Below are 13,478 nucleotides of genomic sequence, written 5' to 3'. Positions count from 1 at the left end.
TTAGGGTGACTAAGGATGAAACCGGAGGAAACCCACAAAGTCACAGGCAGAATGTGCAGAAAGGCCCCATGTGGGAAATAAACAGGGGACCTTCTTGCTATGACACTGAAGAATACTAATTTCTGGCGTTTAAAGATATAAGAAATACTCAGTGGCACAGAAGAAAATTTCATTCATTTATATACTGTATTTTACATGCTGCGTCACAGATTCCACACACGGAACATGGTAAAAACATGGATGACACTGGCTGTAGCTGAAGTCAGACATCAAGTGGAGGCTGTCGGCTACAACGGCACCTTTTCTACCGGTTTGTCCCGACCACCAGGGTTCTCTCAATTGAGCTAATCTGAATCCAGGCGGATCTGCAGGATAATAACATCTCTGACAACATTTGGATGCGAATGTTTTGGTCTCTTCAAACTGCTCTGATCTCAGAGGGATGGAAATTGCGTCACCCTCGTTTTCCACTAGGTATGTCAGAACGTCACGCGATCAGCTGGACAATTGGGCCACGTCCAGTACATCTATGGCAATGGTGGCTTTAAAACACGATTGGAGGCATTTTCAGCGTGAGAACTGAAGGGAGTTTCAATGATATTTTGGTTTAAGGGTTGTTTTTCTTTAACAGATCCAACACCACTTATTTGACCATATATACATCAAAACAGATAAATTGAACCCATTTTTGTCATTTTTTGGAGTTTTTTGTCGGTAAATAATTTTAACTATTCTCAATTGATCAGTTATTGTTCGTAAATCAAGTAATTCTTTACATTCCCATGAAATTCGCTGGAGTGTTTTCAGGTCAGATCGGTGGCGCTGGTGTTTTGTGGAAGTAGCGATCAGGAGCAAAAATAAAAATAATGCTGGCTTTCTTGGGATAAAGCATGCAGCCTACATATGGCTATTTACTTCAAAAGAAAACACTTTATCTTTACCAAGTAGGCCTCGATGTCCAGCAGGTGGCGCCACTGGTTTATGTGGATCCATACTGATGGGCAGCTGAGTGTTAGGACTATATGGGGCATATGTCAACATGTGACGTGTGTGTGTGTGTGTGTGTGTGTGTGTGTGTGTGTGTGTGTGTGTGTGTGTGTGTGTGTGTGTGTGTGTGTGTGTGTGTGTGTGTGTGTGGGGTTAGAGCTCCTCAGCCATCTGAAGCAAGGAGTTGATGGCAGCGTCCTTGTTGCCCTGCTGGGCATCCAGCACGGTGCGAACCACCTCCTTGTCCAGGTTCGGGAACATATCCTGCAGTGCCTTCAGGTCCTCCTCGCTGCACTGGACTGGCCCCGGCCCCCCAACTGCCGGCATGGTGGCCGGCACTGCCATGGGCACCATGCCCTGATTATAGACTGCAGGGGTGCCTAGTGACACACAGACACAAGTGACCAAAGATATAGACAACTTATGGATACATACCATACAAGTCAGTCAGTTGCTCTGTAATAGCTGTCAGAAAATGTGCCAGAAATTCCACCAAAACTAAATGGGGTAAGGCATCCTCATACAAAATAACACAAGTTGTTATGAAAATTATCAAATAACCTGACAGAAAAACATGGCCTTCAAATCAACATGAAATAACAGGAGGATTTTTATATGTGGTCCTGCGACCGGCTGGGAACCGGTCTTGGGTGTACCCAGCCTCTTTGACCCAACAGCTGGGCATAGGCTCTAGCATCCCTGCTACCATAACTGCAGGAAAAGCGTTAGATAATGAATGGATAGAAAAAGATAAGGCGGACATGAGAAACAGGGAAAATGTGTGTGTGTGTGTGTGTGTGTGTCAAACCTGCAATGGGCACATATCCCACACCTGGCTGATACACTGAGGGCATCAGGACGAAGGGCTGCGTTGTCATCATCCCAGCTGGAATAGACTGACACAAATATACAGAGGGATTCAGACAAGAGTTACAGTACTATGCTAATACTGTATATGTATATGTTATGTATACATAAATACACAGGTCAAATATGAGCTTATCTCAAGTGAATAGAAACTCTCCAAACATGTGAGAGAAACAGAAGACATAAAGAAGCTTCCCCCAGCAGTCATCTGGCTTCTAAAATATATTTTAAATCATTACAAAAGCTAAAAAACAGAAACTTATAGAATAACAACAAAGAAAAATCCAGAAGATATTTAGGTATCTGTAATAAATCACTTGAAAATCACACAAATAAATGAATAGATAAATAAATACATAAATAAAAGTGGTAGACATGACCTAAAATTAGCTGAACATTAACAAAGAATTTGTGAATCAAATATTTGCGAGAGCTTTTTGAGCAATGAAATCAAACAAGTCCAGTTGCGAGGATAGGATTTATCAGTGAGTATGTGCGCGATGATGGCGGCGCTCTAGACAATCCTTGCCTTGTCCGTCTCCCTATGATCTCGCCAGCACTTAGAGATTGAAAAAAGCAAGAGGAAGAGACTCACGGCAAAGGAAATGACCAGGTTGATCATCCCCTCCTTGTCGTCTCCCTGCCGGCCGCTGAGGCTGAACCACTCATCCGCCACACTGCCCTCCCTCAGACCCTCAGGGATTTTCACGTGGGTCCAGGCTATTCTGTCATCCATAGAAAAGGCCCTCTGCAAGGGGCAATACACAGATCAATACACTGAAATATTAAACACCCAAGTCACTGCCTCAAATAGTGCACGATGCCAATGGTGATATATGTCAGAATGTTCCACGAGGGAAATAGGAGAATGTTTGAGGTCTGAGCTTTGTGTATTTTATTTTGACTGCTGAATTAAATACTGATTGAAATCTGGATATCTTCTCCTATTGTTTCATCAACGAGCATGCAGGATGCAGCCACACATAGTGTCGAGGTAGAACGGGACAGGATCCTACACTTCTCACCTCATCAAAGATCTCCAGGTAGAAGGAGTCCACACCGGGTGGGACTGTACACTGGATAACCTTGTTCCAGCGGGGGTTTTTGGCTCCGTTGTGGGCGGTGGGTGTCTCGTACACTGCGTAGCCCAGGCGGATACGGCAGTACGGATCCATTCGGGTCATTCCGTAGTTCTTGGCCAGCTTGGCCTGCAGAGCCACAAACAAGGGCGGCTCAGTTTCCACTTTGGTGAGGACAGAATGAACTACGACAAAGAATCATTCGCAGTGATGACAGCTGTCCATCACCCCAAGTCAAGGGGCACCCGTACCATGATCTTCACGTTTCCAAAATGGATTGGATATAGCCTCTTTTCAATCCCTTTTTATTGTTTTTTTCTTACTTCTGATTACTTTCATGTAAATGTTTTTCATATTCAAAAATTCCAAAACATTAACAAACAAAACAATAAATTACCTTTTTAATCTCATAACTTCCTTCTCAACGAAAAAAGTTACCTGGACCATAGTTTGTTATTACCTGCATTTCGGTCTGTTATCACACGGATTATGGTATGTTACTACCTGGACCACAATTTGTGATGAGCTGGACCAAAGTTTGTTATTAAATGGACTGTGGTTTGTTATCACCTGGACCACAGTGATGCTGAGGCGGCCCACAGTCCCAATGGAGCCTCCGTACTGAAGTTGCCGCGCAGCCTGCGCATCCATTTGAACTTGCTGTTGTTGCTGAGTTGGTGTGATCCTCAGGAAGTCCTGCGGAAGCTCCCCAATGTACACCTGGACAAGGACAAACACACACATACACACAGATCGGTGTGTGTATGTATAGATATAAGCGTACACACATGCAGTGGGGAGAACAAGTATTTGATACACTGCTGATTTTTGCATATAGAGGTCTGTCATTTTTATCATAGGTACTCTTCAACTGTGAGCAACGGAATCTAAAATAAAAATCCACAAAAACACATTGTATGATTTTTAAGTGGTTAATTTACTTTTTATTACACATATCTAATACTTGTTCTCCCCACTGTGTGTGTGTGTGTGTGTGTGTATATATATATATATATATACACTGCTCAAAAAAAAAAAGGGAACACTTAAAAAACACATCCTAGATCTAAATGAATGAAATATTCTAATGAAATACTTTGCTCTTTACACAGTTGAATGTGCTGACAATCACACAAAAATGATCAATGGAAATCAATTGTATCAACCCATGGAGGTCTGATTAGGAATCACACTCAAAATTAAAGTGTAAAAACAAACTCCAGACTGATCCAACTTTGATGTAATGTCCTTAAAACAAGTCAAAATGAATCTGTGTTGCTTCCTGAGTGGACACTATGATTTCACAGAAGTGTGATTGCCTTGGAGTTACATTGTGTTGTTCAAGTTTTCCCTTTATTTTTTTGAGCAGTATATATATTGTGTATAAAATATCCTCGAAAGATTCCTGGCAAGTATCGCTTTATCCTCTATAGATCCCTGTCATATGAGGCTACAATGTTACTTCTACACCTCTCCTGGTCATCTGCCATCCTTTGAACCTGTGGCCATGAATAACCTTTAGCTGTCAGGTAACAGTCCTACGGCATGTTATTCTTGGGCCTTCAGGTCTGCTCTTCCCTTGTAGTTTCCAGTGGAGAGGTATTCGTGGAAAGCGATAGTGATTCATTTTGAGGACATCAGGCTTTCTGGACTTTGGACTGTCTGCCTCTAATGTATTTGCTGTCATGCCGGTCTTAGCTTTTGATGCTACAAAGGTAGACAATGTTATCCACTTCCTAAAGCTGTTGATGTTGTATGTGATCGCAGCTGGTTTCGGAAGGTTGATAATATGGGCTGAACGTGACATTAGTCTTGGTGGAATTGATCTATAGGCCCATCTGTTTGGTTGATCTGTCATGTCTCTCAGTCTTGTCCTGTAGGTCATATTGATTTTGCAACACAGGGCCAAATCATCTGCAAACTCAAGGTCTTCCAGTTGTGCCGTTTGGGTCCACTGTATTCCTCTTGGCTTATCAGCTGTTGCTGGCCTCAATATCAAGTCAATCATAAATAGGAATTATAGAGGAGATATTACACTGCCATGATGGACACCTGATTGTACAGGAAATCTATCAGACAGAGTGTTGTTCATTACTACGCTACATAGTGGTGGAATGAGGAAGTGCAGGAAAATATAAAGAGAAAGCAGTTACAAAGAAGTGGGACACTGAGAGGACTGAAGAGAGCAGACAGGAGTGCAAGGAGATACAACATAAGGTAAAGAAAAAGGTAGCAGAGGCAAAACAAAGGGCTTGTATGCTCGGTTGGACAGTAAGGAGGGAGAAAATGATCTGTACAGGTTGGCGAAACAGAGAGATAAAGATGGAAAGGATGTACAGGTTCAGATGATTAAGGATAGAGAGTGAAATGTATTGACAGATGCTAAAAGAGTGATGGGAAGATGAAAAGAGTACTTTTGAGAGCTGATGAATGTGGAAAATGAAAGAGGCAAAGGTAGAAGAGGTGACTATTGTAGACCACAAAGTAGTGGAGATGAGTGAAGGTGAAATGAGGAAGGCATTGAAGAGGATGAAGAGTGGAAAGGCAGTTGGTCCTGATGATATACCTGCGCAGGTGCAGAAGTGTCTGGGAGAGGCGGCGTTAGAGTTTCTGACCCAATTATTCAATAGGATCTTAGAGAGTGAGAAGATAACTGAAGAATGGAGACGAAGTGTGATGGTGCCCATTTTTAAGAATAAAGGTATGTGCAAAATTGCGACAACTATAGAGGGAAAAAGTTGATGAGCCATACAAAGAGGTTATGAGAAAGAGTAGTGGAAACTAGACTGAGAGCAGAAGTCAGCGTTTGTGAACAACATGCCGAGAAAGAGTACACAGATGCAGTATTTGCTTTGAGAATGCTAACTGAGAAGTACAGAGAAGGCCAGAGGGAGCTGCATTGACACGGTGCCAAGAGAGGAGCTCTGGTATTGTATGAGGAAATCTGGAAAGATGTTGGACTGGACATGTATGCTAGCTGTGAGGCAGTGGTGCAGTGTGCGGTAGGGGTAACAGAGAAGTTCAAGGTGGAGGTGGGACTCCATCTGGGATCAGGTCTGAGCCCCTTCTTGTTTGCAGTGGTGATGGACAGGCTGACAGATGAGGTTAGACAGGAATCTCCATGGACCATGATGTTTGCAGATGACATTGTGATCTGTAGTGAGAGCAGGGAACAGGTTGAGGAAAATGTAGAGTGGTGGAGGTATGTGCTGGAATGAAGGTTAGTTGCAGCAAGACAGAGTATATGTGTGTGAATAAGAGGAACCCGGGTGGAACCTTGAGGCAAGGAGGAACAGAGATTGAGAAGTTTGAGGATTTCAGGAACTTTGGGTCAATAGTCCAGAGCAATGGAGAGCGTGGAAAAGAGGTGAAGAGACGGGTTCAAGCAGGTTGGAATAGGTGGAGAAAAGTGCTATGGGTAATATGCGATAGAAGACGATCGGCCACAGTGAAAGGAAAGGTGTACAAGACAGTGATGAGACCAGCGATGCTGTGTGGACTAGTAACAGTGACAATGATGAAAAGACAAGAGGCAGAGCTAGAGTTTGGAGAGATGAAGATGTTGAGGTTCTCTTTGGGAGTGACCAAAATGGATAGGATCAGGAATAAGTCTATCAGAGGGACAGCGCATCTTAGATGTTTTGGAGAGAAAGTCAGAGAGGCCAAACTGAGATTGTTCGGTCATGTACAGGGGGAGGAATGGTGACTATATTGATAGACGGATGCTGGAATTGGAGCTGCCAGGCAGGTCTAGAGGAAGAGAAGATTTATGGACATAGTGAGAGAGGATGTGGATTTAGTTCATGTGAGAGAACACAGTGAATAGGGTTAGATGGTGAAGGCTGATTCGCTGTGGCAACCCTGAAGGGAAACAGCAAAAGGAAAAGAATAAGATCTGATCATTTAGATGATCTAGTTTGTAGAGATATGTATCCTCTAACAATACTTGAGCTTGAGCTGCAGAGATGTGATGAGTTTCTCTCAAATCTTTAAACTGAGAGTTTGAAGGATATGTTGCCTCAATTGTATTGCCTGCTTAAAATACTCAGAAGTATCTCGAACTTTATTCTTCTCTCACTGGTTTTTCATATTCTGTACGTGGGTGAGATGCTTCTCAAATATCTTTTATCATCATACAATTTGAAAATCAAGAGAACTCTATCAAACACATCGCTAGGGCCCACACATGACACATGTATTTACATCCACTTCTGAAAATCTTGAGGGAGTCATGTGATTAAGGTCACGCCTTCACAATGATCCAGTGGGCCTGTTATGATTGTCATGTGCACGTGATCTACAATCCAACGCACTGACTGAAGTGTGACAGGGCGATTCCACAGGAGCAAAAGCTGCTGGCATTAGCTGTCTGATTAATCTTAGCTTTTAATGTGAACAGTTCACTGTTAAAAAGCGCATAGTAAACATGATTTATTAAAAAATAGCATGGCTTCAGCATTTACAAAATAAAACTAAATGTTTTGAGTTTGCAATGTCCTAAACAATTACAAGAAAGTCACAGTATATTTATTAATTTCTTTATGAATTTCTTAGAGGCACTTGACAAAGGTCCAAATATTAAACTCATAACAATGTTTTTATTTCTATAAATGAACATGTATCATTTAAGGTCTGTTGAGGCTTGCTTCATTGCAAATGTTGCAATGTAAAACAATTTATTGTGGGCATTAAAAGTGCACATTTAATAGGACATGCTCCATAGGCACTCATTTCTTAAGCAATACTGTAAATATCAATAATTCAAAAGCTACAAATCACCAAATTATTAACACATCATTGTGTAGGGATTTGTAATAAATGTAACGCATGTGCCTAATGAAAGACTGCTTGAAAATGGCCGTAAACATTGAAAACAACGTCAAAAGATATAGGATAGTAGCTAAGGATAAGTTAAAAAAAAATCAAATCTACACTACGACGTGTGCGTTTGAGTGCGCTTGCACGTAGCCGCGCGATTATTTTACTATACGCTTTGAATGGTGTAAAAAAAGAGGAAACGACCCGATGATCAATTTTTACACAAATTACTAAGAATTCAATAAAATCGTTATTTACGTGGGCCAGGGGAAGTGGATGAGTAGGTAAATTAACGAATAAATAAATGAGCAGTTTAACTGTTGGGAAATGATTAAACTAGGAAAGTAGTTAAAAAAAAAGCTCCTAACGGTTAATAAGAATTTGCCAACAAAATGAACAACATTTAGAAGATAAAAATAGACAAATATTACTCCATAATTTGTCACTTTACAGTTAAACCTAGAGGTCGATTAAGGTTCACTGGTCTGCGTTCTATAAGGAATAATCAGATTTTCCATGTTGGGCGTTGCAGCTTCAAGCTGGAGGACGTAACGCAACATAACTGCGCACTGAGTCGAAAAATTACACGATGTTCGTGACAACTCCGTGATATAACGGACACGCAGCCGTGTCTGACCGAAACACGAACACGTTCCCTCCAAAATCTCTCTTTTGCTCAGATGTGTCCATAACTCGCAATCTCCTGTAGCGTCTTGCAAACAGAGAATGGCTAGTTTCCTCTTTCGATTAGGGAGATGGTTTGCGCCGAATGACTTCGCACGTCATGCTAGTTTACGTACTATATATATATATATATGGATGTGGTTATATAACTCGTAAGTATACGTTAATTATATAGGTTCTTGTAAATTGTGACGTAACGTCTCGGGTTAAAAACAGTGCTGCTTTTGACAGGGCAGAGGTTACTAACTTAGTTCCGCCTGCCGACAATAACAACAACACACAGCGACCGAACTGTTCGTACCTGCCCCCGTTGCGTACTGACGGTGGTCGCCATGTTACCCCTGGAACGGAGTGGATTCTCGAATCTTCTTTTAATCCCAGAGGTTGCCGTTTTAGTCCCAAATGTTTAGACCCATTAAATGACAGCACTGACTCTCCTCGTTCAGATTAGAATTGACCCGGAAATAGCCGGACGATCGAGGAAACGCGTTTTTTTTCACAACTTTATTGAGCACAACCAAATTGACAATGCGAGGCAGGGAGTGCAGGGAGAAATGTCAAAACCAGAGGCACAAGCGAAATAAGTAATATTACTGTAATAAAGAAAAAAGCAGAAAAAAAATCAGCGAAACAAAACATCACAAAATTTCAGAACATTCACGCCTATTATTTTATATCTAGAAATGATCATATTATTATATGTGTTGGAGAAAGGCTACGAGAGCCTGTTGTGTATATAGTTTTTTTTTCTTCTAAGAAGATAATCATTTTTGATTTACGGATGCCTTCATGTAAAATTACATATTCCTGGGCGTCTTAATTTTCCACGGAGTAGTCCTTTCTTCTTAAGGAAGATAATAATTGATCAGAAGCCCCCTCCCCGTTGCAATAGGTTATGATTTGAAACAAATACATGCATTTCTACATAAGCCCACTACGAGGCAATACGCCCCCGAGACAAAAAGAAGCGCAACAACCTTTACTCTTTTATGTGTATTTTTTGGTATTTGAATAATTCCTGAAAAGCCTATGTGTAATAATATGGTGTTTTTTTATAACCCCTGTATATATATATATATATATATATATATATATATATATATATCACTTTTTTGAGACCTAATATTCCGAGTCAATTACTTCTCTGTAATAATGAAGCAGTTATTTGCATCTGATTGCATGACTGCTGTGGCTGCATTGCAAAAAGAAAAACGTTTTAAATGCGGTTATATCCCTTAGGTTTTAATTACAATCTGCAATTGACAGCCATGAGTCTCGGTTTGTTCCACTATGACTGATACCAGTGTTTGCAGAAGGATGTTGGTGAAGTTCTATCGTCCTCACTTGCTGAGATTAACCCAGTGCAGCCATTGGTGAGTCTTCATCTCTGCTTTGCAGGCTCGATGTTCAATCAAACCTTTACAAGATCACTAGCATTTTTCTGTGAATAACACTGTTTATCAAAATGTCTGGTTAGTTACTTTTAAAAGTTGTGTGCAGCGGTTGTGTACGATAAATACAAAAGAAATTGGAAGATAAATCAGAATATGTGAATAGATTATTTTTTGAGATTAAAAAACAAATTTTTGAGTTTGTTTGTTTCACTTGTTTCTGTTGTTCTACTATTAAAGAAAGTTATTTAGTAACAGCATTAGTAACCATCCATCTCCTGTTGTGAACTTCATTTGTGACACTGGCTTGAAAAATACAATATGAAGTACAAAACATAATGCCAAGAAATCATGAATTGATAAAGTACAAAACTAACTAATCATAAATATCGGTTTTGATTACTATATCTTTTTAGACCTCAAATTAACCTAAATTTAATACTAATACCAAAAGTATTAGTTGACAGGTATTTTTTCCGAATATTTGGTCTAGTAATGTTTTTGTTTTCTAAGTCATTAGTTTGTGTAACAATGACACATTTAGCCTAGATGATAAAGACTTCTGCACATAACATGTTAACCTACAGTATATTTACAGAAATAGTTAATCCTCAATGTTTTAATTCAATGCATTCAAATCGATTGCAGTTCTAGTCCTCAAGACGCAATGCAGAATATTTTATTTTTCACAACAGTCAACATGTCCAAGAAGAACCAGTGAAGGGGAAAATACCAACTGAGCAAAACATTTGGCACCGGTTTATTTGTGATTTTTAACTTAATACAAACTATATCACATTTTGCCAAGAAGTTCAGTGCAGATATATATAAAAAAAAAAACATGCATACTAAAAATACTGTGACAAAACAAGCATGTTCTGTGGATTTCCTGGATGATTCTCCACACACAAAAAAAGCAAACACAGCATCGTATGCGTGTGGCTGAAATTAACAAACTGATTATTGAAATGTTACCAGCAGTCAAATTAGAATAAGAACTCCCAAGGATGAACCTACGCTAGCCTAGGATTAAATTACACATGTCCAACAAAACATGATCACTCATTTGCTCAAAAATGATTTTTTTTTCTTTTCTTTTTCCGGACACACACGTCAGCCCTCAAACACAACATTGTCTAGAGACAGATGAGCTGCGTTCACGCAAAACCACAACAAAACCAGAGGACGGGGCACTGGGAGGACTGCACTACAACACAAGAGATAAAAACAAAGTTTAACTGACTTTGCAAAAAATCTAGCAGTTACTAAACGTCAGTCAGTTCTATAAAAATAGAGTCTCTTTTTGCTTGTAATAATTCTAACGTGGCAGTCTTTCTAGTGCCCCTGTTGGCAGTATAACGACTAATGGGAAACAACAAAACAAAACCTCCTGGTGATCAAACACAAGGTGAAAGTGGAAGCATCAGAGAAGCGCAGAGGTACAAGGACTGGGCGATGAACTGTGACGCCACATCAACATGCTAGGGCAAACAGGAAGAGATCTAGAAATAACAAAGAAAAACACAAAAGGGAGACAAACCGGGGTTAAAAGGACTGTGGAACAGACGGGAGAGAAAAGACATACAATGACGATTTGGTTGTAGTAAAACACTCAGGAGCAGGTGTGCCACAATTTCCTAGAACTATGCTTGTAAAAGCCTCAGCGTATGAAAACAGTTCTCACAGGGCTGAAACATACAGTTTTACTGCTGCAAGTGCTAAGAATCCTTAAAAAAAAAAAAAAAAAAAAAGTCCTCCACTCATGCATTTGAAGAGATGGCGTGTTTGTCAAAACACTTCGGACAGAATTACTGTGGATTCAGCATTTCTCTGACAACTTCAGAAGGGGCAAAAATAAGCCTGCTTTGATTAAAAAAGTCTCGAAAACTGGGAATGACATATTTATACCAACGTCAGTCAATTCCCCATCACGAAAAGGGTTTCAGTGTTGAGAAAACATTTGTTATGCGTCTATTGGTTAGATTTTTTCCTCCGTATCAAACATCTAACAATCTTGCTGCATCTGTAATGGAAGTATATTTAGCGGGCAACTGAACTTATTGTTCTTGGCTAAACGTTACCCTGAAAGATGGAACACAAGCCTCTATTTGGCAGTGAAGAACTAAAAAGATGAGACTGGTATAATAGGAGGTATTTAATGTCTTGAAATCTCATGTTGTCCCTGATAAATGGCTAGACTGACTGAGGAATTGTTTCTTTCTGATAGCGACGAGAGACTTCATCTTTACAAAGCTGTTGACCTAAATGTGTAACAACTACCACAGTAAGAGGACAGGTGCTAATCAAATGTTTTGGATTAGAAGCACGTCTACCTGAAGAGGCTTGCACTAAACTTACATTTAAACTGAAATAGTTTATTACTGTACTCCTAAAGGGTAATTTCAACTCTGCCTGTCAACTTTTTACAGAATGCTGGCCAACAGGGGCCGTTCAATAATGTTCAGGGGTGGTGCACGATGTCTTGTAGAACAATAGAATTTCTCACAAGTTCACAATGAACTGGATGTTTTCATTGGTCCAGTATGTGGAAATCAAACGTAATAGTTGTGTCCAAGTGAATCTAGCAGCATTGGCTTGAACAGACACTAATGCAGTCTGTTGTGTATATATATATATATATATATATATATATATATATATATATACACACACATATCCTTTAATTAATGGACGTGTGCAATAGCACAGAAAAATACATATCCCTGGCATACGTCCCCGGTGTTTAAGCTACGAGTGTGTAGTAAATGAGTTGTTGATCAGTCCTTGACTTTTATCAGGTACTCATTGTGCATCAGTGATACTATTGTCTTCTGTCTACCAGGACACACAATACTATGGTGCATTTGCAGTTCTTTAATCTCAAGTACATTGTAGATACTCAGCAAACCTTCATTTATCTCTGTATGTCCTGCTGCAAACTCTTTAGATTTAGTTTTAAAACTAGGACAATTAAAGCATCTGAAAAGAGTGACACTGGGAGTGGCAGGCCCATAATAAAATACTTTCAGTACAAGCTGTGCTCCCTGGGTGTTTTTATAAATAGGAAATGTATTCAGATGAGAAGCCGTTTCACACCATTGTGAAAAATTGTTTTTTTGATGAAGTCATGGTGTTGTTTTTATTTCCTCAGACTGTGGCGAGCAATGACCTGAAAGGGTGACATCAGTTGTAAACAAAGGATTTCATCAGACAGATTCATCTTGTGGAAATTCACTAAAACTGACATTCTTTCAGCTATTATTTCCCCGTTTCCAGAGCCAGTTGACCCACTGTGTGCAAACCACATTACAGCATTTGGTTCTGAGGCCACAAGAGGTTGTCCAATCTCTCGCAAAATTTTTAAATACATTCATTCTCTTTCATGATTTGGTTAGAGTCCACTACATCAACTATGGTAATATGTTCATGTTTTTGTTTAAGTCCCTCCTAAATCTTGTTTTTGGCATCTTAATTTCTTTTTTTCCACCAGTTATTTTGCTTCTGATTTTACCCAGCAAATTCACACGATATCTTTCCAAAATACCGGACAAATTGTAAATTATCTAAGGTATAGGAAATTACCTAGAAAAATAGACTTGACCTCAATCTTTGCTAAGGAATTACAAAAAAAAAAAAAACAGGCAAAAATCAA

The 13,478-nt window shown here is 39.8% G+C and overlaps 2 protein-coding genes across 4 annotated transcripts in view; both read right to left on the bottom strand.

Moving 5' to 3' along the window:
* Window positions 1-163: 163 nt before the first annotated feature.
* Window positions 164-8,922, bottom strand: tollip (toll interacting protein). Its single transcript, XM_086143709.1, has 6 exons — window positions 8,737-8,922; window positions 3,504-3,653; window positions 2,880-3,062; window positions 2,450-2,602; window positions 1,796-1,883; window positions 164-1,367 (listed from the first exon to the last, which is right to left on the bottom strand). The coding sequence occupies exons 1-6, from the start codon at window positions 8,767-8,769 to the stop codon at window positions 1,141-1,143; spliced, it is 834 nt and encodes a 277-aa protein (XP_085999835.1). The 5' UTR covers window positions 8,770-8,922; the 3' UTR covers window positions 164-1,140.
* Window positions 8,923-10,487: 1,565 nt separating this feature from the next.
* Window positions 10,488-13,478, bottom strand: part of celf1 (cugbp, Elav-like family member 1) — a 28,675-nt gene continuing 25,684 nt past the window's right edge. For all 3 annotated transcript variants that reach the window (XM_086143698.1, XM_086143697.1, XM_086143696.1), the window contains exon 14: window positions 10,488-11,328. The gene's annotated coding sequence lies outside the window, so the exon portion shown is untranslated. The remainder of the gene's footprint in view (window positions 11,329-13,478) is intronic.

Source organism: Fistularia commersonii, chromosome 3 (assembly GCF_037954325.1).
Source record: "Fistularia commersonii isolate RoL2024-O1a breed Wild chromosome 3, RoL_Fcom_v1.0, whole genome shotgun sequence".
NCBI classification, from domain to species: Eukaryota; Metazoa; Chordata; class Actinopteri; order Syngnathiformes; family Fistulariidae; genus Fistularia; species Fistularia commersonii.
The sequence above is the reverse complement of the archived record's forward strand: the minus strand, read 5'-3'. Positions and strand labels throughout refer to the sequence as shown.